Consider the following 27,450-nt stretch of genomic DNA (forward strand, 5'->3'; position numbering starts at 1 on the left):
TCAGCCACTTTGGGATATCAACCTTAAAAAAAAAAAAAAACTGGACATAATAAAATTTTGCTACAATTGAACCCCTCCCCTTGTGAGCTACCCCCGGAACCTTGCATTATCTATACATGCCAACGAACATGTTTCACATATATTGCGATGCGGCAGCACACACACGTACCAACTGGAAGCTTGGATTTTGTTTGTATCCGGGAATCTAAAACAAATAAACATCAAAGATGTAAATGGAGATTATTTTGTTTAAACTTTCTACACACATTCATGTTATGCTAGTTAATAAATTTTAGTAGGATCTATTATTATATTTTATATTATTTATTTTATGTTATGTGATAAATCAGGACAAATGCCGTCCCATCTAGGATTCTTAGGGATGCCTCTATAGAGAGCTGAAAATCGGGATGTCCTGCAAAATTCACGAAGGTTGGTCACCCTACCTGTAACATACCTTCCAAAGCTGGCACTGAAAGCAGCTTTCAATCGAACAGTATATTATTATTATTATTACGAAAGGTCACCACAATTAGCCATAGAATCACTGGAATCACTCTAAACTTGGAATCCTGTCTATAGCAAGGTATTGTTGGTGAAATTTCACCAACAATACCTATTGTTTTTGTTCTTCCACTTTTTTTTTTTTTTTTGCTATGTCATTAATAGGAAACATATTTCTGAGCAAAGCACCTGCACATCAGCACAACTCCGAGGAAAATTATGTTAAATGAAAAAAAAATGCAGATGAATATGCGGCATGTACGAAAAGTTACACCTGTTTCTGCATTTCTTTCTATGCACTGCACTGCACAACACATTGTCCTCATTACACCACAATTCTCACCACTTGAAAGTGAAAATCACATCCAACACAGCAAACAAGGAAAAAGTGTTTAAAATACACAGAAAATCTTGCATATATATGTTTTTTGAACTTTTATATTATATTTCTCTGGCATCTCACTGAAAGGCATTGTTAATTAGCTTTGTGTCCATATGAGTAATGAAATAATCATTTATTAGAACAATGAACAATGCTATTATCCTGTGTTTCTATTTTGCAATGTTGACTAACACATTATGGTTAATTCTTTAAAAAATAGGAAGAAATTCACTCAATTTTTTAAAAATTGAAATTTTAATGCATTTTACCATTTTATGTTTTGCAGAAAGACAGAGGAAACTGTCAAAAACTATTATAACAGTGAGATGCAGAAGGGATCAAACTAAGTGAAAAAAAGAAGAATTCTCCATTATAAATCAGAAAATTAGCAGCTAAGTTTATATCACCTTGTTTCGATTTTTTTGTCAAAAGTAGGCTCAACTAATCAAGGTACTGATTCAACTGTTATCATTTTGTTTAAAATATTCTGATTTGCAATGTTCATCCACTTCACAAATGCATCAATTACTTAATGTTGTATTTAAAAATCAAGTCATTAAATTCTGGTTAATATTAAGCTTGATTCCTGATTGAGACTCTGAATCATATATGATTTATCTATGTAGATGCAAGACTTGAGGCCAATATCATAAACAAACATATTTGTGAATGACTATATTATATACATTACACAGTGTGTCTATAAATTATTCTGTTGATTATGGAGCTTGATTAAAATTTTATTGTAATAGGTATCCTAAAATGGTTTACTGCAGTTATCAAAGCAACTGAATGAGTTTTTCTTGTTGGCATCCTTGATCCCAGAAAACACTGACAGTGAGGGAGAAAGCAATGTGCATGTTGTAGCTCTGAGAAACAATCTCCGGTGACTGTCAAGAGAAGTTTTCAATAGGAATTCCAGAAAGATCCACCTATGGACCAATCAATGAAGTGACAGCTGATACAGTTTCAAGAAATTGGCAGTGAGCAGCAGAGGAAGCCTTTACCTGAAGTCTGATTAAATCTATCTGCCACTGCAAATACTGCAAGCAACACTGCAGAGGATGGTTTGCAAGAAATTGAAAAACTTTATGCTTACAAAGTGCAAATCATTCAGGAAATTAAGCCTCACAATAAACTACAATGAGAGGATGTTTGCTGTTTGCATTCTCAACTGCATAAGCAAATATGACCAATTTCTGGAAAATTATTTTTTCCCCCCCACTGATGAAGCGACATTCCACCTGTCTGGTAGAGTTAACAAACACAATTGTCATACATTGGATCAGAAAATTTCCACTCAGTTCATGAAAGTGAGCACGTCAGTCCCAACGTAAACGTGTTGCACACTGCCAGCCAGGTGACTGGGCCATTTTTTTTTCCATGAAAACAGTGAACTTGGCAAATTACCTAGATATGATCAAACTGTATGCTGCACCTCAAATGGAAGATATGCAGCCACATGTATTCTGTAAGCAAGATGGGGTAGTACCATACTGGAGCTTACATGTATGCAATTTCCTAAAAAAAAAAAAATTTCTTAACCGATAGATCAGTCAGGATGGTTCCATTCCAGGCTTTCTTGTTCTCTGGATATCTTTGTATGGGCTACACGAAGGGTAAGTGTGGGCAAGAAAGGAAGGGAAGGTAAAAAAAAAAAAAAAAAAAAAAAATCAGAATAAAAAGACTGGATTAAACAGCCAGTAACTTCCATTTCAAGGGATGCTTCTCGAGAAATGGTCTTTGAAATCCTCTTCTCGAGAAGAGGATTTCAAAACATCTGGAATGAAATCGGGAATCCTGCATGGACATTTAGTAAAGTGCAGTTGTGTGATAAGAAATTCTTTGAGTTGTTTTACTAAGTGCAGCAAACCAATTTACAATATTTATTACAATAAAATTTTAATCAAGCTTTATAATCTGGTGAATAATTTATTGACACTCTGTAGATTTAACTCACGGCTAATGCAAGGGCTATATTGTTATTGTTCATCAATACAATATTAGATAATTGAATAGAAAAACCCAAATACTCTAAGAAACATTTGTTTTCTTTTGTAACCAATTGAGTTTATGGCAAAAGTTTTTCTACAAGTGCTATAACACTATTTTACTTGAAAGGCAAAGCCACATCTCATGCATAGCACTGAGAAAACTAAAGCATCTGTCTCACACTGTGGGAGAACTCCACCACAAGTTGCCATGATAATGCATTACTCTAAATAAAACACACTACTCCAATGGAAAATATATTGCTGTTTCATTTAAAGTGTTTACTTTAGTTTTGATCCCATTTGGAATCTCACTGGTGAGCAGGTAGGAAATGTAAAGAACTTAATAATACAGTGGCAGGTAGTATCTACAATACGTGAAATTCGAGAGGGCACGGGAAAATAAAATGAAGTAAAGTAAGTTAATAGCAAAGACCAAATTTTGTTTTTGTAAACAGCATTGAGCAAACTAGGTTTGTTGCTTAGTGCACTTATCTGTTAAGGTCTTCACATTGGCTACCTGGCCAGCAATGAGAACCCATATAGGATCAAAATTCAAGTCAAAAGCAACCATTTAAACAAAACAGAATTAAACTTCTCCATTAGAGAAGAGCATTTTATTTTTTAAGAAACCCACAAACACAAAAGGTATCAGAACCTATAGTATTTAGCATTGTGCATGGGCTGGAGGTTGAATAAAAGAAAGAAAATTGTTGACTTTGTTAACTTGAATTTCTGGAGATTATAATTTTCGGGAAATACATGTGAAGGGTTGTTCCACAAAATGGAAATTGAAGGGATAAATGAGGAAGAAAAGTTGGTTCGGTAAGTTTTGAAATTGGACAGTAAGTGTATGTTGACTAGTTACAGATGTGTTTGAGAGAGAGAGAATTACAAAATCCAATCCACAAGAACAGTGCCCATGGAAGTATCTACAGAAAAGGCATACAGCAGAAACAGAACATCTATGAGGCAGAGTGGAGAGACTTTGTTAGAAATGGGTCATTAATTAACCTAACTGCCCTTTTTTAAATAGTCTAGATGCCTGAAAGGGGTTATGGTAGCACCACCCCAGATGTGGAAACAATATTCCATAGTAGAACAGACTAGAGATTTGTATAAAATGAGTAGGTGTTTAGTAAAAAAAAAGTAACACAGAGAGCAAAAGAGAGAGTACAGTTTTTTTAGATGCAGAGGAAACATTTAGGACAGGGGTGGGCAACAGACGGCCCGCAACGATGTTGAATCCGGCCCCCTCGGTAAATGCATAAATATAGAAAATCCATACCTGACTACACTCGCCGTAAATGTTTGGCTTAATTCGGTTCAATCGGGAATTGCGGCCAGTACAACAGTAACCAAGTGATTCTACGCAGCGTCAAAGAGTTATTTCCTAATTATTATTGTAGCATCGATCGAACGAAGTTCCTTTGGGTTTGACTTCTTATTGAAAAAAATAATATTGGTGCGAGATATTTTATGTCTTTTCTAATTATTACAATTTTTAAATTAATATAATTTATAGCCCATAAAATGAGCCAATTAAAAAAAAATAAAAATTGATGCCGAATGCCGCATTTTCAATGATAATTGGACATTCAGATATTTTTTTTAAAAATACATTAATAATTTGGTAATTCAAGTAATATAACATTTTTTAGGTTCTGATTTTTTTTTATTAAATCGTTCAATCTATTCCAGCCCGCATCACGATGCGAAAATTTCATTTGGCCCGCATCATGATACGGAAATTTCATTCGGCCCGCTGACGAAAAAAGTTGCCCACCCCTGATTTAGGATGTACTTATGCCAAGAGAGAGAGATCAGACATCAGAGCAATGCTTAAAGACATATAATCTTGTTTAGAAATCTGAGTGTCATCAAAGATAAGCACAGGAGCAGAAGAATCCTTTTTTTTTTTTCCAGATACACAACAGGACTAAGTTTCAGAAGGATTAACTAAGTTACCTTTGCTCCACTAGAGAATTACTTAGCGGTCAGCAGTTAAGGAATTGGTGGTGCATATTTGAGAAGTTTAAGCTATTTGTGCAGGGCAAGGTTCTTCAAACTGGAAGATTTAATGCAATGTGCTATCATCAGCAAAACAATGAATAGAATTTCCAGTCAACAGAAGAACTGAACTTTGGGGAACACCGGAATTAGTGGAGAAGTTAGAAGATATAGAGCCATCTACCATACCTGCAGTGAGAAAACTAGATAACCAGTTGAAAAAAAGAGTTGTCAATCTAGAAGATGGAAGCTTATATAGAAAACCTTGATGCAACACATGACAAGTCTTTAAAATTTCAAGAGCAACTGCTAGAGTAACCAAACTTTTCTTGAATTTGTCCATAGATGGATAACATAAGCCAATATATCACCAGTGGATTGACACTGATGGAAACCATATTGGTGTTCACTGATCATATGGAAGATTCCAAGATAGTTTAGAAGTTGGCAGTAAATAGATTTCTCCATTATTTTAGAAGTAGAGGTAAGTGCATTAGGATAATTTGAATGGGTGGGATTTAACACCCCTTTTAGCAACTGGCTCAATATGAGCAAATTTCGAAGCAGAAGAAAAAACACCGGTAAATAGGCAAGTGCAAAAAGACAACACAGAACAGGAGTAAGCTCAGGAGCACAGGTTTTTGAAACAAGTTGAGAACATCAGGACCTGGAGCTTCCTTGGCATCACGTTTGTTCAAAAGTCTTCCGATATTTGACAGAACACCACAGGAGGCATTGAGCTTGGGAATGGTATGAGGTGGTTTACAAAGGTCATCAATAGAAGAGTCAGAAGAAATGTATACCAGTAAGTTTGCTTTACCTTTAGCTGAGGTGGCAATATAACAATCAGGTTTCAACAGATTAGCATTAGCATTAGTAGAGGCATTTGATGCAAGAAAGCAAGCTTATGCAGCATCAGCCAAAAAAAAATAAATAAATAAAAAAATATATATAAATAAATAAAAAATAACCACTTCCACTTCACCCCTCTGTTCGTTCGAAATACCTGTCCAGCTGAGCCTTAAACTTATTTAGGCTATCAACCTCCACTACAAGGGATGCAAGTCTGTTCCACCAACCAACCACCCGCTGGCTAAACGCAAATTTCCACACGTCTATCCTACATCTGTCTTTCCGCAATTTGAATTTATGCCCTCTCAGGTGATTATTCTGAGCAAGAGGAAGAATCCTATCACCATTGAGCATGCTCAAACCATTCAAGGCTTTATACACCTCTATCAGATCACCTCGCCAGTGCCTAGTCTCCAGACACTGTAATTTGCAAAACTTAAGCCTTTCTTCGTAAGAGCAACCCTTTGTTCCATTCACTAATCTTGTTGCCCTTCTCTGTACTCGTTCCAGCAGCTCTACATCCTTCTTGAAATGAGGCCTCCAGACCTGTATACAGTACTCTAGGTGTGGTCTGACCATTGTCTTATACAATGGAATAATCACCTCCTTATCCCTGCTAGAAAAATTCCTATATATCATCGACAATACACCATGAGCTACTCTTGCCGCCCGTCTGCACTGCTCAGAAAACTTCATATCTGCCTGCACAACCACCCCCAGCTCCCTTTCATTCTCTACCACTGTCAGTGTAGTACCACAGAGGTGATACGTTGCTCTGGGGTTGCTGTTTCCCCATATGTAGTACTTTACATTTGTCAATGTTAAACTTCATTTGCCACCTCTCAGCCCATCTGCTCAACCTTTCCAGATCCAGTTGCAGCAGCATAGCATCAGTAGTGTCCTTAACAACCCTGCCAACCTTTGTATTGTCTGCAAACTCGGACATTAAGCTTGATATACCATCATCAATATTATTTATAAATACAGAAAACAATAATGAACCCAACACTGAACCCTGAGGGACTCCACTAATAACATTAGTCCACGATGAGCAGTGTCCATTAATTACCACTCTGTCTTCTCACCCTCAAACACCCCTTTATCCATAGCAGCAATTTGCTGCCAATGCCACACTGCTCCAATTTGTGCAGCAGTCTTCCATGTGCAACAGTATCAAAAGCCTTTCTAAGATCCAAGTATATAATATCAAAGTTATTCCCTGCCATTTCTTTTGTGACTGCATCATAGTATCCAATCAAATTGGTCAGGCAAGACTTCCCCTTAACAAAACCATCTGTGTCCGAGCTATTACTGAAGTCTTGTCTAGATGATCCTACAGTGCTTCTTTAAGCAGTGCCTCCATTAATTTTCCTGGAACAGAAGTTAAACTCACAGGTCTATAATTACTTCTGTCAGCCTTTGATACTCCTTTGTGAATTGGGATCACATTTGCACATCTCCAGTCCATGGGTACTTCCCCTGAGTCCAAGGAAGCTCTCATAATTATGGCTAAGGGCTTGCTTACTTCCTTTGCTGCCTCCTTTAATATAACTGGATAGATCCCATCCACCCCAGGTGCCTTTCTTGTATTTATCTTCAACAATTTCTCCTCCACTTTACTCTCAGTTATTACAAGATTCTCTAGCTTACTGCCAGAGTTGAATACACCTCTGGCATTACCCTCGCTGAATAACTCCTCATGTGTGAATGTCGATTCAAATATTCATTCAGTTTGTTAGCTACCTGAGCAGGATCATCAACAGTTGACCCATCAATATCAAGTGGACCAATCTGATTCATCCCCTTCCTTCTAGAGTTTACATAAGTAAAGAACTCTTTGCTGTTTTTCTTTGCATCGCTTGCCAAAGATTTCTCGTAATCTGCCTTCGCCTGCCTAACCTCCTTTGTAATTTGGTTACAGATCAACTTGTATCTATCATAGGCTTCTGTGTCACTTGTTAATTTGTATGTATCCCATGCATTTTCCTTCTCTGCCATATGTCTCATTAGTTCATCTGACATCCACTTAGGCCTAAACCTTGAACAATATTTCTTAGTAGCTTCTAAGATAAGTTCTTTGAATGCTTCCCATTTTGAATTTGCTGTTGGTCCCACTGTATAGAATTTAAATACTGTCTCAGTCCGTCGTAGTCGCCTTTACGAAAGCAATAACCCTTCCCTTTACCCCTAATGGTAGTTACTTCTTTGAGTAACTCCCACTTCCGCACACTGATCACTGCCACCTAGTGGTTAATTTACCTGCAGATTCTTAATGCATGAAGAATCACTACTGATAATCAAATCAAGAGTATTACTCCCTCTAGTTGCCTCCCGAACATGCTGATGTAGAAAACAATCATCCAATAAATCCACAAAAGCCTTGCTAGTGTGTGTGAGATGGTAGGAATATGGATGGACAAACGTTGCAGCTAATAGCTTTGGCAAAAGACCAGAATGCTTGACTACTGTTTGGACAAAAGCAAGTTTTCTACTCTTAGCCTATTCAAAATCTAGTCTGGACTAATTAATAATTATTGTTTTACAATTGTTGCGAGTTGTGGTGTACGCAGAAAATGAACCTGGAGTTCGCACGCAAGCCAATTATGATATGCAAAATTCTTATTTTGAATAGCCTTAGCACATTTATTGGAAAACCAAGGTTTGGATAAAGGTGAAGGTTTTATGTTGGAGTGCAGAATAAAGGATTTCATTCCTACAAGAATAATTTCACTGACATAATCTGAGCAAACACTAACATGAGAAGATTTAAAACAGTAATTCAATCATTGAAAGGGAAAAAAAAAAAAAAAAAATTTTGCTGATCATCCATTTTGCATTCTTGTAATGCCAAACAACACAAGGCTGAGAATGGCATGAGAGCAAAGCTCCATTGGAGAAGAGGCCATCACTAAGTTGTCATCTAAGGTGACTAGAGGACCATTCATTCCAGCTGTGTACTTGGAAGGGTTGTTTGTGAGAAAAAGATCACAAGCATTGGCTGTGTGGTTAGGATTGTCTGGTATCCTGGAGGTAAATGAACAAACACTGCAAGATCTTTAGTAATTGCATTAGCCTCAGTATCTCAACCAGCTGGGTCTCCGTGTGAGATAAAAAATTAAATCAGCTGGAGCTGTGAACATGAAAATCGCCATGGAAAATTACTTCAGAGTTAAAATCAAGCTTCAAAGACGGGCAGTCAAAGTGTTCCAAGTGACTGGTGGAAGTGGGAATCTGATAAAAGAACAGATGACTATAACAAAACGAGGTAGAAAGATTTTAAGCTAGAAAAGATCAAAAAGAAGAGATTCCAAATTACAAAATGTTTTACAGGGAATATCATTCACATACCATCTCAAAGCATCTCAACCAGCTGTGTGTCTGTGTGTGTGATAAAACTAAAGCTGGAGTTGTGAAGGTGAAAATCATCAAAGAAAATTACTTCACTATTAGGAAAGTTGGACTGAAGAAAGTTGAGCTTCAAAGACAGGCAGTCAAAGAGTTCCAAGTGATTAGTGGAATTGGGAGCTTGATAGGACAGATGAATATAACAAAATGAGGTAGAAAGATTTTAAGCTAGAGGAGATTCCAAATTAAAAATATTTGACAGGGAATATCAGAATAGGCACTAGTACCACCTCGAAGCAAAAGGAATCAAAGTGAATAAGTAGGGAAACTGAGATGAGTAGTGGTAAAATCAACCGATAATTTGATTTCTATCGGTAAAACTTAGTGGGGGACTACAAGTTGAAATGAATATCAATGAAATTGGAAATAAGACCAATATATTTGAGAAATGAATGAGATGTTTGGGAAATTTGACTTGTACTTGTTAACTAAATCTGCAGATTTGCTACTCTTAATATCACTGGTACCAACATGTACAACAATATCACCCTTTGCGCCCTTAAAAGACGATATCTTCTTCACAACATCATCAACTTTTGCCTCTGGTCCTATTCCATCTATCCTTTTTACACAATATATTACCAGTCTCCCTGACAATAGAGTCACCAACAATAACTAACTCCTGTCTGACCAGCGCATTCTGCCTTGGAGATTGCCACTGTGTTGCCTGATGCACAATAGTGAGATTTGACATTGAGTTGGGCAGCTGAGAGCTTGAAGGGGCCCGTCATATTAATTTCTTTGAGGGCATCTACCCTACACCTCAGACACCCATCAGAACACTGAACTGATGCCTAATTTCTAGACACACACTGCACCTGGCACACACAAAGACATCCTCCTTGGCTAGATCATGTTCTGTTACAGAGAGTTCAGAAAAAATTTCACGAGTTGAATATTTAGGTTAGGGTCTCCTGGTCCGATGAGTCCCAATTCCAGTTATTTCGAGCAGACAGGAGGGGGGGGGGTGTATCTGGTGGAAACTGCACAAAACTATGCACCTGTCATGTCATCATGGAACTTTTCGGGCAGGTGGACGGTCAGTAATGGTCTGGACTGTGTTCAACTAGCACATGTAGGGACCTCTCGTACATCTAGATGCATTTCTGAACTGTCCAGGTGAAGTGTCCATCCTTGTGGACCATCTGCATCCTTTGTGGTCATCGTGCACCGACAGAGCAATGAACTCTTCCAGCAGGACAATGCAACTCCCCACAGAGCCTTGATGACTAGAACATGGTTCGAAAGGCATTCCACAGATTTTACTACCATGGAATGGCCTCCCAGTTCACTGGACATGAACCCTGTGGAGCATCTTTGGGATGCTGTGGAAAGTCCGTTCAAGCTTTGGATCCACAACCCAGGAATGCAACAGAATTATGGACAGCAGTGCAGTAAGCATGGATGGAAATACCTGTGGAAAGCTTTTGTGAACTAGTGGACTCAATGCCTTGCCGTGTGACTGCCCTTATCCAGGCAAAAGCTGGGCATACCTGTTACTAGGTAAGTATCCTGTGATTTCTGTCCACTCCGTGTACACTAGCTCATCTGGATGCCTCCTAGAGAGGCACGAGTAGGTTCAGTCAGGTGGAGTATCTAACAGCTGTCCTGCAAACAATATTTTAAAGCAGTACCCTCAAAATGTAAGGAAGATTGGATCCCATCGTGATGACCATAATAACCTCAAAAGACATCAATCGTAACCTCAAAAGACATCAATTGAAATACTCAACCTCTTCGTCATGACAAAGAGGCGGAGTATTTCGAGTAAGCTGAGAAAATGTAGCTATGTTCTCCAAGTACGGTAGTATTTTATTACTATTTAAGTAACCCACCGCTAAAACACTGTATATAAGCCAAAATTCATATCAAGTGGGAAAATGTCTAGTATGAGTGAAACTTGTGTGTGAGATGAAAACTTCTGCTTGTGTGAACTTAACTTACAATAGTGCAATCCACTCAGTACTGTCAACAAAAAAAATTTGTAAAAAAAAATGCAAATCTCGAACTGAGATTTGCATTTCAGTTTCAAACTAAAACTGAGAAGTTGGAGTCTGGTATTTCAGTAGTACTAGAAATATCAACAGCAGACTTTACAGTGAACCACAAGGGGAGCATGAGGTAAAAAAACTAAAGCATCTGATATTTGTAAAAGAAAGGAAACATCCAAGCAGTTTGCTGTAAAGTATGCTGTTGATATTTCTAGTACTACTGGAACAACTGTAATTTGTAGAAAACATATGAAGGTGGTTCACGACAAAACCTTGAAGCTGTGCACGAAGTACATAGTACATGCAGCAATATTTTAGCACCGAGTTTGGCCACTTGTAAATAAACTTGCAAAGCACATGAAAATAAACTTTAGTTAGCGAGATTTGGCTATGGTGTTTTCATAAGGATGGCACAATGAATAAAACATTGTGTGGTGATTCTTTAAGCACTGCTAGTGAGAGTTTTGAGCCTTTTAGAAAGATAAATTCAGTAAAATTGTGCCTGGCCCACATATATAATGCTGCAATTTTTTTATTATTATTAATTTATTATTATTATTTTTTAAGTTCACTGTCTGAAAATACTCAAACCTATAAGCATCAGCATCCTCTACTTGGAAGGAAGTTCAGCAAAGAGAGAATCTCAGCCATGCTTTGTACTCCTGTCAATGTCTGATGGAAAACACTGACAAATGTCAAACTACAGTGAGGATGTCACCTCTAACCTCAAGTGCCTAACTGTTATAAATAACTGCAAGTTCATCATTCATGAACTTGCACTTATTTATAACAGTTCATTAAAAGAACTTTGTATAGATTACCTCTGATTGCTTTGACAACTACTCTGTGAGTGAATTTCACTGTTATCACATTAAATTTCTCAAGGTTCTCCTCCATAATATCAAGGTTTTGTTGATGAACAACAATGCTTCTTCACATCCAACAACAGAAAAACTATGCAACCCAATATAAGAAGATTAGCTGTCCAGCTTTACCATCCAACAAAACTGCTTTGATCCAGCCAATGAGTCAAGGTATCATGCTAGGATGCAAAAGGTTGTACAGGAAGCAGTAACCTGATGAAGTAATATGGTTTTGAAAGATGAGCAAAAAGTGGAGGATACAAAAGGGCAAAGGACTATGCAAAACAACCAACTATAATCTGAAGTTCGCTTTATCAAGTGGTGCCCTCTTGGATAAAGATGAAGATTGTACCTTTTCAGTGGATGTAACAAAATGTTCTATGACAAGGATGTGGAATTTGACTTAAAGGGGCCCAACAACAACTTAAATATCTTATTGGATGTTGGTACCACTGGGGATGGCATTGGTGAGTGCATGGAAGTTGATGGAAATTGTGGGGTACCAAATTCTCAATGCAAAAGAGATCACATAAGGTATGATTATGTTATTACTAATAACACTAGAAAAAAGAATATGGAAAAAGAAGAACAAAAGGCAGTCTTCAAGCCAAAGCTTCAAGAGTTCTTAAACATGCTCAAACATCTTCAGACTCTGAAATAAATGCCTTATTACCAGCTTGACAGCTTCAAGCCTGCAGCTTTTAACAACATTCATATCCATAGAAAATGCTAGGATTTTCATCATCATCCTCCATCAGCTTGCCAAGAATTTCAGGCACTGGTCTTGGAGCCAATGAAGTGTTTGGCATGGGTAATCTAGAGTTTTTCACTCTGGATAAGCTTTAGTCAGTCACCATGGAAAAATATTAAGCACTTCTCTACATAGCACAGCACTTTATCAAATCATCCTAGCAAACTGGGTGACAATATGCATTTATTTTGAACTTAATGGACAATCAAGTGCACACACATATACATACACACCAAATTCATAATACTTACAGCTGATACTGGATCAGAGTGGGCAGGAAGTGTTTTCAAGCATTTTCCAGTCTTTACATCCCATATCCTTACGCTTTCATCAAACTAACAAAAAAAATTAACCAAAATAAATAATCTTTTAATTGCATAATTCATACTAATAATTATGCCCATTATATTAGAAATATAATAAAATAATGGACAATTGCATGGAATCTCCATGTTAATAGACAGTTGTTTCATACCAATATAATATAAATCCTCCCTTGAGTTAGAGGATATGTGCAATATACAGAATGTTACATTACATATCAATTTTGCTTCCTAAGGAAAAGTTAATTAGTTTTTATTATATTATAAATATTTTATATAATATAATAAATATACTTAAATATAATATATTATATTTAAATATTTTATATGTGGTGAAAATAAATAAGATTATTATGTATTAGATTGTATCCCGTGAAAGAATATTTACAATAGTAAATCAAATTGCTTGGAATAGTGGCTACAAACAGGAGCATTTCTGCAAAAAAATGTAGATCTTAGAGAGAGAGAGAGAGAGAGAGAGAGAGAGAGAGAGAGAGTGAAACTGGGAGGAAAACATGAGATCTTTTAAAGTCTGCACTGCACAAGAAAATAAAATTTCACTAACAATAAATATATATATATATATGAAAACGAAGAAGAGGAAGGGAGAAGAAAAAAGAAGAAATAGAAAAGAAAAAGAATAGTACATGTAACTGAGTGTGCCAAGCAGCAAAACAGGATACAAGTATATAAATAAGTATTGCAAATTAAAGTAAAAAGAAAAAATAGATGGAGAAGTTATTAACCACAAAATGCCAGGCCTAGATGAAGAAAATAAGAGAGAAAGAATGTTAAGAACCGTAAAAAAAAAAAAAAAAAAAAAAAATTCAAATGGAATTAAGGCTGAATAACAGGCCAATCATATGTACAAAAGCTGAAAAGGAAATGACTGAAAGTGAGAGGAAGATAATAAAGATAAAAATAATTATTAATTACAAAATAAATTAAAAATGTTTACAAATTGGTACATAGATCAGGTATTTCATCAGGGGGATACACCTGATCATGTACCAAACACTGTTTCTATGCAAACCTATGTTGATGGAGAAACTACTAAAAAAATTTGAGTAAATCATTCCTGATAGAGAAATTATTAAAATAAAATAGATAAAGATTTAAAAAATAGATAAAAAATTGATCTCTAGAAACATGAGTAAGGTAGCCCCAACACAGTGTGTTTAGATTAATAAATTAAGTCGAAAGTATGTAAAAAGGAAAGTATGTTAGTTAAAAGTATGTAAAAAGTAACAAGGTAGCGGCATAGAAAAAGGAAGTAATGCATGGTAAGGGAGGGAAAAGATATTTAAAATGTAAAGGCAAAGATAGTGAGAATGTCCGAATCACCCTCTTATTACACTAATAGTTCAACGGACGGAAGAAAGAAGAGCAGAAAGTAGAAAGATGTAAAGGAAAAGAGTTTAAAGGATACTAGGCAAGCTAGGTGTGTAAGTACCCAACCTCAGAGAGGGCCTTGGCTGTGAGAGTGTTAGTAGAAGTGGAAATTAATACCGCTAGCTTGTAGTGTATATATTGAGTGTTAGATGTATAAAATATAATATAAAATATCGGGAGAAAGATTAGTGTAAGACTAATGAAAAGGAAGAAAAATTAAATACCTATAGTATTTAGCAGCATCATCAAATTGGGTAGAATAAAATAAAATCAAGAAATGAAGATACAATTATGCAAACATGATTAAAAAGAATGGAATGTAAACTGAGGGAGAACTATGACAATGACGGTGGAGTTGCTAAGAAGAGAAGAACAATAGGAGCCCTCTGTAGTCAGAGTAAAATTATAAGTAATTACTGGTAATATTAATAAATAAAATAGAACAAATTAAAAAATGAAAAGAATAACTTAGAGAGTAAAATAACACAAACATCGTTCTAATAGAAGTCATAAGGTGTAATCACTTTCCAAGTAGTGGAAATACCACCATTCGAATATACAACTGTACAACTATACAAATATCAAATTAACCCTAATCAAGGTGGAACATGGTGAATCTGAATTTTTGTTTAATAAAATCAGAGATTTTTTATAATGAAATTGATTGGAATGTCATTAATGCAAAGTTTGGTGTACAGATCATTTAAAGCACCAACGAAAATTGATTGATTGCTGCTAATATTTGTAAGACGGATGGATAATTTGTGTGTAGATTATGTTTTTATGAACCTTAATAGAAATGTTAGAATTCCAATTTGTTAAATAAATAATATTAAAATTAAATTTGCTTCTTTTGTCGAATAATTCTAAATTATGACGAGGGGGGGGGGGGAATGTTTAAAGTAATATTTAAATCAAGAAAATTTGCATGTTGGTTACCAATATTTTCTTTTAAGTGAGTTCAATAGGATATATGGATTTTTCAATATTTTCAAAATGAATATTGTGAATAAGAACGTCATCAACATAGCGGAATGCAAAAAAATTAAGGTTCGGATTGTTATGAATATAGAGATCTTCGTAGTAATGAAGAAATAAATTGGATACTATACTAGAAATTTGTGAACCCATGGAAACTCCTATAGATTGTTTATAAGTGTATTTACCATCGTAAATATAATTATTTAAAATACAAAGGTTGATATAGTTATTCCAAGTAACCTTATCTGATGGTAAAACGTTTTTGTATTTAAGAAACAATTGATTAAGTACACTGACAATCAAATGATGTGGTAAGGATGTAAATAAATTGGTGAAGTCATAAGTTTCAATACTAAATATGCTGGAATAGGAATTGGAATTGAAAATTTTAATGATACTATGGTTATTGTTATTCTTTTTACTTTAATTTGCAATATAACCATTTTGTTTCTCCCACATAACATATGTGGGAGAAACAAAACGGCGTCTCAAAGATCGTCTGGGGAAGCACACAAATGCGATAAGAAATGCAGACTATGGTAAATCCGCCGTAGCTGAACACTTCTGGGAGAAGCAACATCAAATCTCCCCAGATGAAGCTGTCATCACCGATCGGGCGCATAGATTTTGGGAACGCAAGTGGCTCGAGAGCTTACGAATTAGTTCTATTGAGAATAATATAAATAGAGATAGAGGCACACGCATTCATCCCCTCTTTGAGGCGGTAATCCTTGGAGGGATGAACGTTTTTGCCTGAAACGCTCCCGAGCCACTTCCGGTTCCGACGGGAACAGTATATGTTTACGTGAGACGCACCGCGAACCTGCTGGTATTTAATGATGCACCGCAGAATAGAAGTACACTGTTGAGAAAGAAGGCAGAAGCCTTTGAAAGCTTCAGTTGGTATTTTAGCGCTTTTAACCTAGTATATTTTATTGTATTTTAAATTCGGTATTTGTATTATCACCTTGTATATTTACTGTATATCACAGTTGTCTTATTTTAAAATTGCTATCATCAGTAATATGGTATTTTGTTTTGTTTGTAAATAAATTTATTGTAAATATTAAAATTTTAAGAATTTGGGTTTTCGTCTTTCGTTTTTTACTTCAATGGTTGGTGAGAAACACTAAAAAATCATAGTATGAATATACCCAACCCCAGAGGCCTATTTGAAGAAATGAGCTCCTTTTTCATCAATTTGGTCCTTCCAAAGTGTAACATTCAATTCAAATTCTATGGAGGAACAGCATTCATATTCAGGATAATACTTGAATTCCTTCTGCATTTGAAAATTTTTGTGATCAATCACTTCTACAAGTTATTCTTGCACTAAAACTATGAAAGCTGAGACTGTGTTGAGCAACAGCAGTGTTCTTGAGACTGTTAAAATGATACAGAAAGTAAAACCAAAATCTTTTAGTTTTACTTTTGGATTTATAAGGAACACTAGCTTATAATCCCATATATAAATTTTTCTGTTTATCAATTCTTCTTCTGTTTTAATGGCCATCGTCATTTTTATATAAGCCATTCTTTGTCATTTAGTTGAGTGTATGGCAAAGTTTTCCATGCTAACAGAGTAACTATATAATGCTATTGCTAATGTTTGTTATCAAAATAATTATACAGTAAACTGTCAAAATAACAGCATCCCAAATAATGGAACAGCCAAGCTAATGGCACACTGAGATCGGATGTTTACATACAGCCCAGATGTCTTTCAGTGCCAAAAAAAAAAAAAGAAAAAAAGAAAACGCGCCACATGATTACTGCATTTGTTTACATTCGCCATTTTGAAAGCAAATTCTGTACTGATATCACAGATTATACTACCATTTTACGTTTATTTTAAATTAAAAACCCCTCATTATGGCTCCTAAAGTTAATAAATATCATATAGAGAAGAAAAGAACAACATTAAAGTTTATTGACAAACTTGATATAATAAAGAAAATAGAATGGACATAAGTAGGAGTGTACTAATGGCAGAAAATAACATTGGAATGCCAACATTGTATGATGTTAAACATTCAAAGCACAAACTTCTAGAATTTACTGCATGTTCAGAACCTAAGGTAACTGATAGAAAATGTTTACACAAGCCAAAATGAGAAAACTTAGATAAAGTGCTGCATGAGTGGTTTTTATTAGTGATCCGAAGGTATGGCTATATCAGGATCAATGATTATTGCCAAACAAAAGATTAACATTAAAAATGGCATTTAAGATAAGACACTGAATTAGAAAATTAGACATTGCAGAGAAAAAAAAGTCTGCTGACACAGATGTGGCTAAAGAATACAGTGTGACATTTGAGACTCTTGTTAATGACAAAAATCTTAGAGCTAACCAAATATATAATGCTGACGAAACCCGTCTCACCTGGAAATGTCTGCCACTGGCAGGTTGCAAGTGGTTTTAAAAAAAAATAAAGAAAGAGTGAGAGTTCTTATGTGTGCAAATGCATCAGGCCAACACAGAATTAAGCCTTTAGTAACTGGTAAATACCATTGTCCACAAGCCTTGAGGGGAATTGTGCATTTGTTGGCGACTTAGAAGGCCCAAAAAATGCTTTGATGTATAAGGAAATTTTTAAAGATTAGTTCACTCGTGAATTTGTTCAAGCAGTTGGGAAAAATTTACACGATATGGGGAAAGAGTCCACATTCTAAATGTGTCTTACTTTTTGATAACTGTAGGGCCCATCCTCATGAATCCAAATTAGTTTCTTGTGGAAATATTTTTTCCTGTTATTTACCATCCAATGGCATTCTGTCATTCAACCCATGGATCAAGTAGTTATCCAAAATTTTAAATGCTATTACAGAAATGATTTTATGAAACAAATGATTAGTAAGAATATCTCCATTCTCAAATTTCAATAGGGCTTCACAATTAATGATGCAGTATATTCTTTAGCAATTGCTTGGAACACTGTGAAACCCAGGTGCCTCCGTAGCCAGGTGGGAAGGAGCAGCAGCAGTGCGTAGCACACGCTTCTTGATTAGACCGGGGTTCAAGCCCGTCACCACCAAATACGGAGGATGTGGAAAGGTCAAGGGAATGGCCACCACATATTCCCGGCGCAATATAGCCTTAGTTGCTAATGCTCCTAAAAAAAAATAATAAAATAACAATGTTAAACCTACCACTCTTGTGAGAGCATGGAGGAAACCATGGCCAAGTGTCACGTCTGACACTATATCATTTAATGAAAATGATACTGATAGTTTTAATGTAAGGTTAAGGCAAAGCAGTATTGAAGAAATAATGCAAACAGCTCAATCCACCACAACAGAAAATCCTTTACATAACCTTGAATTGGAGATATTGATGTATGGCTCACTGTTGACAATAAGGTTGAATTATCACACTCATTCTCACATCAAAAAATCATTGATAATGTCATTACTCCTGAGAAACTAAATGATGCACTCTGTTCAGATGTAGAAGAAGAGTGGCAACTGAAAAGATAAACTTGGGTTGTTGCAGAATCAAGCATGGAACAAAATTTTTTTTTTTTTTTAACAAAATCCAAGCTTTGCTATGGAAGAAGTAATACAAGCGCACGTTGCAAAACACCATGGCAAAACATGATAACGGAAAAAAAAAAAAAAAAACCGCGTGTGTACCGTACCTGTACATACAAAAGATGTTTTTTGGGTAAACATCTTTGACAACACCTAATACATTTTGAACCACTAGAAGCGAAATCATCAACGATGTAATTTATGCACGCATTTGCTACTCACTTTACCGAATCAATGTTAGTGATAAATAGGATATATACACACACCCGCTGCTTACTCTACCAAATAAACACCTGGAAGAGGTTAGGCCAATAGCCTAATTACCCATTTGATTGTAGCCATTTGCTGAATAGCATAATTGCAACAATACAAATATTTGTATTGTTGCAATCATACTATCATGTTGGAGCATGTTACTCTGCCATGCCCTGTCACAAATTACACATGCAGTGCTACGAGATTTGCAAGAAACAACAGTATCCATGCATAATATGCTATCGAAACCATGACTTGCCTTGTGATTGGGGTTTACAAAACCGAGATCCTGAATACTGGGATCCCGGTATTCAAATACCGGTATCTCAGTACTAATTTCAAAAATCATTGTTTATGATTTAATCATATAAAGGTGATTTTATAACAACCAACCAAAAATGAAAATATTTACAAAATTATACTACAGCAGAATTTGGCAAATAAATTGTCATGCAATTAGGTTCCAAAGCTCATTGGAACAGTTTATTGTCCATGCTTGAAAGCTTTTTTGAGTTGAGATATTGTGTGCAGACAGCTTTAATTGATTTAGATTCAAGCATTTATTTTTGTGAGGTGAATCTAATTTATTATCTGCGGCTATATCTACATTAATTCCTATAAAGCTAGCAGCAGATGCACTATGCCACAAAGCAGCAAATCTTTTAACTGCAGTTGATAACATAAAATTTATGATGAAACCTTGGCAATCGAAATTCTGAAATAGCTATAGAATTGGATACAGCATTAAAACTCCGTACTTCACAGAGGCATACACATTTATCACAGGTTCTTCAGTATTTGCAAAGTGGGACACAATACAATTGAAAACTATTTAGTATTAGTAATGGTCATATATGGTGCAAGAAGGCCTAAGGCTTATGCTGCACCAGCAAAAAAAAAAGAAAAAGTAAAATAATAATAAAATTAAATTAAATAATTAATAAAAAAAGAAAGAAAATCAAACAGACAACATATGCATTTCCCTCCTCCCGTAGGTAACTATCCAGCTGACCTTTGAATTTTTCCAAACTGTCAGCCTCAACTACCAATGTAGGTAACTTATTCCAGTAATTCTTAACTCACTAATTAAAATAAAACTTCCTGCAATCCAGTCTAAACTTCTACCCCCTGCACTTTAATTTATGGCCCCTAGTTCTAGAATCATTTATAACTGTGAAAATTTCATGCTCATTCACTTTACTTTTTCCGGTCAGTGTCTTAATACCTCAAATCAAGTCTCCTCTAAGGTGCCTAGTTTCCAAGCTGTGAAATTCACATATTCAAAGTCTTTCCTCATATGGTTGCCCCTTTTCCGATATCATCAGGTGAGTTACCAGTCCTATGGAACCTTTCAAGAAGCTTGATGTCTTTTTTTTAGGTGCGGTCTCCATACATGAATACAGGATTCCAAGTATGGTGTAACAATAGCCTATACAATGGGATTATGACATTATTATCTCTACTAGAAAACGTTCGATAAATCATCGATAAGACACCAGGGACCTTCCACAATTCTCTGAGAACTACATGTCTGACCGTATCATAATTCCCAAGTCCCTTTCTTCCACTACTCACTTTAGTTCAACTCCACCAAATGTAAAAGTTATTTTGGGGTTGCTCTTCCCCAGGTGTAAGACCTTGCATTTTGCTGAATTAAATCATAGGTGCCACTTCTCACCATCCCTGAAGTCTATCTAGGTCACTCTGAAGAAGCTCTGCTTGGCGGCACCTCCATAGCCAGGTGGGCAGGAGCAGCAGTGCATTGCACACGCTTCTTGATTAGACCGGGGTTCGAGCCTGTGACCACCAAATATGGAAGATGTGGAAGGGTCAGGGAATGACCACTGCATATCCCTGGAGCAATATGGCCTTAGTTGCTAATGCTCCTAAAAACCAAATAACAACAACTCTGCTTGGCAGTGATCATTAACAACTCTACCGATCTTTACATCATCTGCACATTTAGCATCACACCCTCTATCCCTTCATTGATGTCATTTAAGAAAATCAAAAACAACACTGGTCCCAATACTGATAGGAATACTTTCCTTAGATTGGGTTAATGTAAGAAGTGGGGTTCCTTGGGGATGCAAGGAACCTCAACTCTTACATTAATCCAATCTGAGGAATAACCATTTATCTCAAACCCCTCTGCCTGATGCCATACTGCTATCCATCTAAGGATTTTCTCTGTGATTCCAACCTATTCCAGCTTATAAAGTAACCACTCATGTGGGACTGAGTCAAATGCTTTGCTGAAATCTAAATACACAATTGTTGAAATTATTCTAACTCTAGCTCACGAGTGACCCTGTCAAAATAGCTAACCAGATTTTTAAAGATGATTTTCCCTTTACAAAACCATGCTGTGTACCCTTCAGAATTCCATTTCTATCTAAATGATCCTGAATTCCACCCTTGATCATTACCTCCATGATTTTCCCTACTACTGAAATTAGACTGGCTGGTTGGTAATTTCCCACTTTACCCTCAGAACTGGCTTTATGTATTGGCGATACATTGGTGGTTTTCGATTCAAAGAAAACTCTCCAAGCCCATTGATGCTCTCATTATTAGTCTTAATGGTTCAATACCCACTTGCCACCTCCCTTAAAATTATGGGGTATATGTCATCAACCCCAGGAGACTTACTAGGATGTAGGCACGAAAATTTCTTCATTAAATAATCATGTGAAATTTCAATAACATTAATTACATATTTTTCCACTTCATTCCCATATGTGATCATTGACAAGGATTTTTCTTCTCTAAATATGGAGGCAAAGTAACTGTTGAGTTCATCTGCAACATAAGTTGCAATATCATATACTATCCCACACAATTACATATGGGACCGATTTGATTTGTCCTTCTCTTCTTTACATTTATATATGTTAAGAATTCCTTATCTGCACGCTTTGCTTTCTTCTTTATTTCTTATCCCCACTCTTTGCTCTCTCCCAGACTCAGTAAAGATACTATAGTTAAAATTATACTTTGCTTAATAAAACGTATTTCTCCTTCAGAAAATGACAAACAGAATTCAACCTTGGAAGTCCAACATGGAACAGAACATCAGCATTCCGCAAATTCTTTCCCATATAAGAAATTGCTTGACTCTAATGAGATTTTAAAAGATAAACTTGAGTCGGCAATTAGTGAAATACTTGTTTTAACTATTCCTGCTAAAAAAAGTTCAAGGCCTAAAAAATATGGACTGAGATCATCTATGACTATCTCGTTACATCATCCAGCATAGAGGCCGAAAGGGCATTTTCTGCCAATAATCAAATATGATTTCGTTTAAAATTAGACCAATTTTAAACAAAAAAAAAAAAAAAAAAAACACCTCTATTGATTGCTCATGTTTCCTAAGAGCTCACATTATTCAGACAGGTAGTATGGATGCTAAACATGACTAAACTTTGTAGTATCAAAATGTATTTTTGATGTGCAAACATATTTAGCAGCACCTACCAAATTTTGGATGGTAGTAAAAAATCATTTTTGTCACAATTTCATGATGTGGAAATGATGTCGTTTAACATCATTCCCGTTTCAAAACAAAGAAAAAACGGAGTTGGGATAAGCAATTTCACAAAGAATCTTGGATGTGCTCAGAGCTGGCATAAACCAGCTGGTGACAGAAAATTTATGATTCGGGTCATACCACTCAGGTGGCTTTGGCCTAACCATTGCCACCCATGGAAGAGACCTTTTGGTAACCAGAGAAATGGATATCTTGAGGGCAGTGATCTTGGATGTGCTCAGAGCTGATTTATGCAAGCTCTTAGCACATCCAAGATCATTATATTACATGTGCTTCTGCCATACCAGTTGAAGCACATGTAATGTAAGAGTTACAGTACCCATCTGTATTACTGAAGGGGTTGTATAGTTCCACCAAGAGGCGAATCATAAATGTTTTTCTGCAACCAGCTGGGCCGGTTGAAGAAAACTGCTAAAGAATATTTGAATCAGTTCGCAATTGGCAGATAACAGACTCCAAATTACATATATTAGTAGAATCTTTTGTTGGTCATTGACCATTCTTATTAAGTTGCAGAAGTCCTCGTTGGTCAGCAAGTTTTCGCCTTTCTTTGCAATTGATTTGAGTCGGTTGAGTGTGGCGAGCTTTGGATCCTATTCACCTCACTGTTTGGGTGATTGTAAAAGTTTCGAAAGGGTTTTTCTTCTTGCAGTCTCTCTACAAAGCTATGTAGGTCATTACCACATGCTTCATCAGGGTCACCGTCATCATTGTCTTGACACATCATCTTACATATTTCAATCGTTTTGCAAATGTCCAAGTCCGATTCATACATTTACGATCTAGTATGAGCGTAAATATGTCAAGATACTAGTATATCAAGTATCTTGATATATTTCATCTCTGATAGTATCTCCATTTTCTGTTTTCAATGGAATGTGCAGCGTTACCATCTCGCGGCAGTACTCGTTGAGATCCTGAGCCAAGTCACAGATTCGGTAGCGTATTATGCGTGGATACTGTCGTTCCTTGCAGATCTCATAGCGATGCATTTCAACAAAACACGACAGAGTAATATGATCCAGCATGATAGTATGATTGTATAACTTGTATTGTTGCAACCATACTATTCAACAAATGGCTACAATCAAATGGGTAATTAGGCTATTGGCCTAACCTCTAAGCAGCAGGCATGTATACCCTACTTATCACTAACATTGATTCCGTAGAGTAAGTAGTGGGGGGGGGGTGAGCAAAAATTAGCTCGTTCATGATTTCAGCTCTAGCTGTTCTAAATTTACGTAAAACATCTTTCGTGCATACAGGGTACACTTTGCGATTTTTTTTTAGATTGTGTTTTTAATAATTTTTTTTCAGAATATTTATTATTGTAATAAAAGTTTTAAATAAACATGAATTCAAGTAATTATAGTCCTTGTTTTTTTTTTTTTTTTTTTTTTCAAACTTTATTGCACCTAATTTGTATCATCAAAATTTATGATGAAAAATGTTTGTCTTTGGAATACCGGTATCATGGTTTCATAAATTAAAAATACTGAAATACTAGTATTAAAATTTTGATACTGTAAACCATACTCAGGATCTCAACGAATACAAGTGCAAGATGATAACGCTGCACATTCCATTTTGCAATGAGGAAACAGAGGTACTGTCAGAGATGAAATGTGTCAAGATCTATGACGACAGTGAAAAGCTCATACTAGATCATAAATTGTATGAATCAGATGTGGACATTCTCAAAATGATTGAATTGTAAGACAACGTGAAAAAGTGAAGACAACTATGATATTAACCCTGAAAAAGCATGAGGGATTGACCTGCATAGCCTTGTAACGTGACTGTGAGAAGAAGAAACCTTTTGAAACTTTTACGATCATCCAAACAGCGAGATGAATGAGTATTTAAAGCTTGCCACGCTCAACCGACTTAGCACAATTGCAAAGAAGCAAAAACTTGATGATCAACAAGGACTTCTGCAACTTAATGAGCATGGCGAATGACAAGCAAAAGATTCTATTCATACATATAATTTGGAGTAGTCTGTTATTTCCCAATCGCGAACCAATTCAAATATTCTTTAGCAGTTTTCTGCAACCGGCCCAGCTTGGTTGCAGAAAAACGTTTTGATTTGCCTCTTGGCGGAACTATACAACCCATAATGAAGAGCTCATACTAGATCGTAAATTGTATGAATCAGACTTGGACATTCACAAAATGACTGAAATACGTACGATGATGTGCCAAGACAATGACGACTGTGACACTGACAAAGCATGCGGTAATGACCTGCATAGCTTGTAAAACGACTGCGAGAAGAAAAACCCTTTTGAAACTTTTACGATCACCCATGGAATCAATGGGATCTAAAGCTCGCCACGTTCAATCAACTCAAATTAATTGCAAAGAAAGGCGAAAACTTGAGGACCAACGAGGACTTCTGCAACTTAATGAGAATGGTCAATGACAAACAAAAGATTCTACTCATACATGTAATTTGGAGTCTTATCTCCCGATTGCGAACCGATTCAAATATTCTTCAGCAGTTTTCTGCAACCGGCCCAGCTGGTTGCAGAAAAACGTTTATGATTCGCCTCTTGGTGGAACTATACAACCGATCAGTAATACAGATGGGTACTGTAACTCTTACATTACATGCACTTCAACTGTTATGGCAGAAGCACATGTAATATAATGATCTTGGGTGTGCTCAGAGCTGGCATAAACCAGCTCTGAACACATCCAAAATCACTGCCCTCAAGATATCCATTTCTCTGGTTACAAAAAGGTTTCTGCCATGGGTGTCACAATGGTTAGCACAAAGCCACCTAAGTGGTATGCCCCAGAATCATAAACATTTTTCCATAACCACTTGTTATATGCCACCTCTGAGAACATCCAAGATCACCTCCCATGATTCTTTGTGTTATCTCCTCTCCCGCCTCCATTCTTTTGCCTTTCCCACGTTTTTTCTGCAACCAGCTCTGAGCACATCCAAGGTCACCTCCCATGATCCTTTGTACAATCTCCTCTCCCGACTCAGTTTTTGTTTTAAAATGGAAATGATGTCATTTCCGCATCGCAAAATTGTGACAAATTAATTTTACTACCATTCGAAAAAATTTAGGTGCCACCAAAGATGTTTACACATCAAAAACGTGCATCAATGAAACAAAGTGATATAAGAAAATTTCTGAAAAAAAAAAAAAAGTTACTATTCCTAAAGGAAACCATCAAGAAGATGTACCCTCTACTACAGATGAAGCATTAAAAAAAATAGTACCCTCTACATCTTTATAAAGCAGACATATCTGAAGGGGTTCAGTACAGAAATTTTTTTTCCCTTTAAGTTTACTATAAATCTAAGGGCAACAAAGGCCAAATATATTATATGTTTTAATCAAATTTAAAAATTACAAAAGAGTTACCTCAACATAGGGTGACTTCTATACACAACTCTCCTAAAGCGACTTATTTAAACACGATTTGAAAATGATTTAAAATACCTAAAACTTCGTTAAAATTCAATTAAATGTTTGTTTGTTATTTGGTTTTTAGGAGCATTAGCAACTAAGGCCATATTGCTCCAGGGATATGCGGTGATCATTCCCTGACCTTTCCACATCCTCCGTATTTGGTGGGCACGGGCTCGAACCCTGGTCTAATCAAGAAGCGTGTGCTACGCACTGCTGCTCCTGCCCATCTGGCTACGGAAGTGCCTCAATTAAATGTGTTATGTGGTGGTCATTCCCTGACCTTTCCGCATCCTCCGTATTTGGTGGGCACGGGCTCGAACCCCGGTCTAATCAAGAAGCGTGTGATCTCAGGGGTGTTCAATCCTCTTTGTGCATGAATGGACAAAGAGGATTGAACACCCCTGGGATCACAGTTGAAAGCCCCAACCTGACCCAAGACCTATCCAATTCAGAACGAAACCTTGAGTGACTGAAGACATGTCAAAAATTAAAAATAAATGCCATTAAAATATCATGGAATATACTAAAATTTTGATGATGAAAATAAATAAAAAAATTACGATGAAAATGATCTTCTAATAAACTTCCTTCATTAAGCAGACCAAACTTTGACTTTGGTCGTGGTCATATGAGAGACCAAATAATATTAATATCAAAAATAAATTAATTTAAATTAATAAAATAAAATAAAAACAAAAGCCTTGTCTAACAATACAGTTGGATTAACACACTTTAAAGATTTTATTTGTAAGATAAACTAAGAGAAAAGCAATTAACGGAAATGAAAATATTGTACAGTATATATTTTGATATATACAATATTTTAGTATCACAGTAAAAAGAATTACAATCTTAATATAAAAGGAGACATACAAACCATTAACTTTTTAATAAATTAATCTAATTTAAAGAATCCAATGTTGTTTGCACAGTTTGTCCTATATGCAATAGCACAGACATTATAAAATGCAATAGTTGTTTCTTTATCAACATTACTGCACGTCAACACATTCTCTATTATGTTCAATGCATTTTGGGCATATTTTTTAGATGGCAGAGTGTGCTGTTTCACTTTCACTGTTGCTGGTGACAAAAACCTCATCCAGTTTGTTTGGTGCTCAGCAGCTCTTCTGGAGTTGGGCATTGCAGTGATAGAAACTTCATCATCCACCTTCACAAACTCACCAACTAAATCCATATGCTCCTTCAAATTCCTCCATGTTATCCATGCTA

At 36.0% G+C, this 27,450-nt stretch overlaps 1 protein-coding gene across 2 annotated transcripts in view; it reads right to left on the bottom strand.

The window, feature by feature from the left end:
• The window catches only part of wds (WD repeat-containing protein wds), a 302,400-nt gene that overhangs the window by 175,486 nt on the left and 99,464 nt on the right, over positions 1-27,450 (bottom strand). For both annotated transcript variants that reach the window (XM_090371872.1, XM_090371871.1), the window contains exon 7: positions 13,001-13,084. In XM_090371872.1, coding sequence (XP_090227998.1) covers positions 13,001-13,084 — 84 coding nt within the window. The remainder of the gene's footprint in view (positions 1-13,000; positions 13,085-27,450) is intronic.

Source organism: Mastigoproctus giganteus, chromosome 4 (genome assembly GCF_048544385.1).
Source record: "Mastigoproctus giganteus isolate SK-2022 chromosome 4, ASM4854438v1, whole genome shotgun sequence".
Taxonomy (NCBI): domain Eukaryota; kingdom Metazoa; phylum Arthropoda; class Arachnida; order Uropygi; family Thelyphonidae; genus Mastigoproctus; species Mastigoproctus giganteus.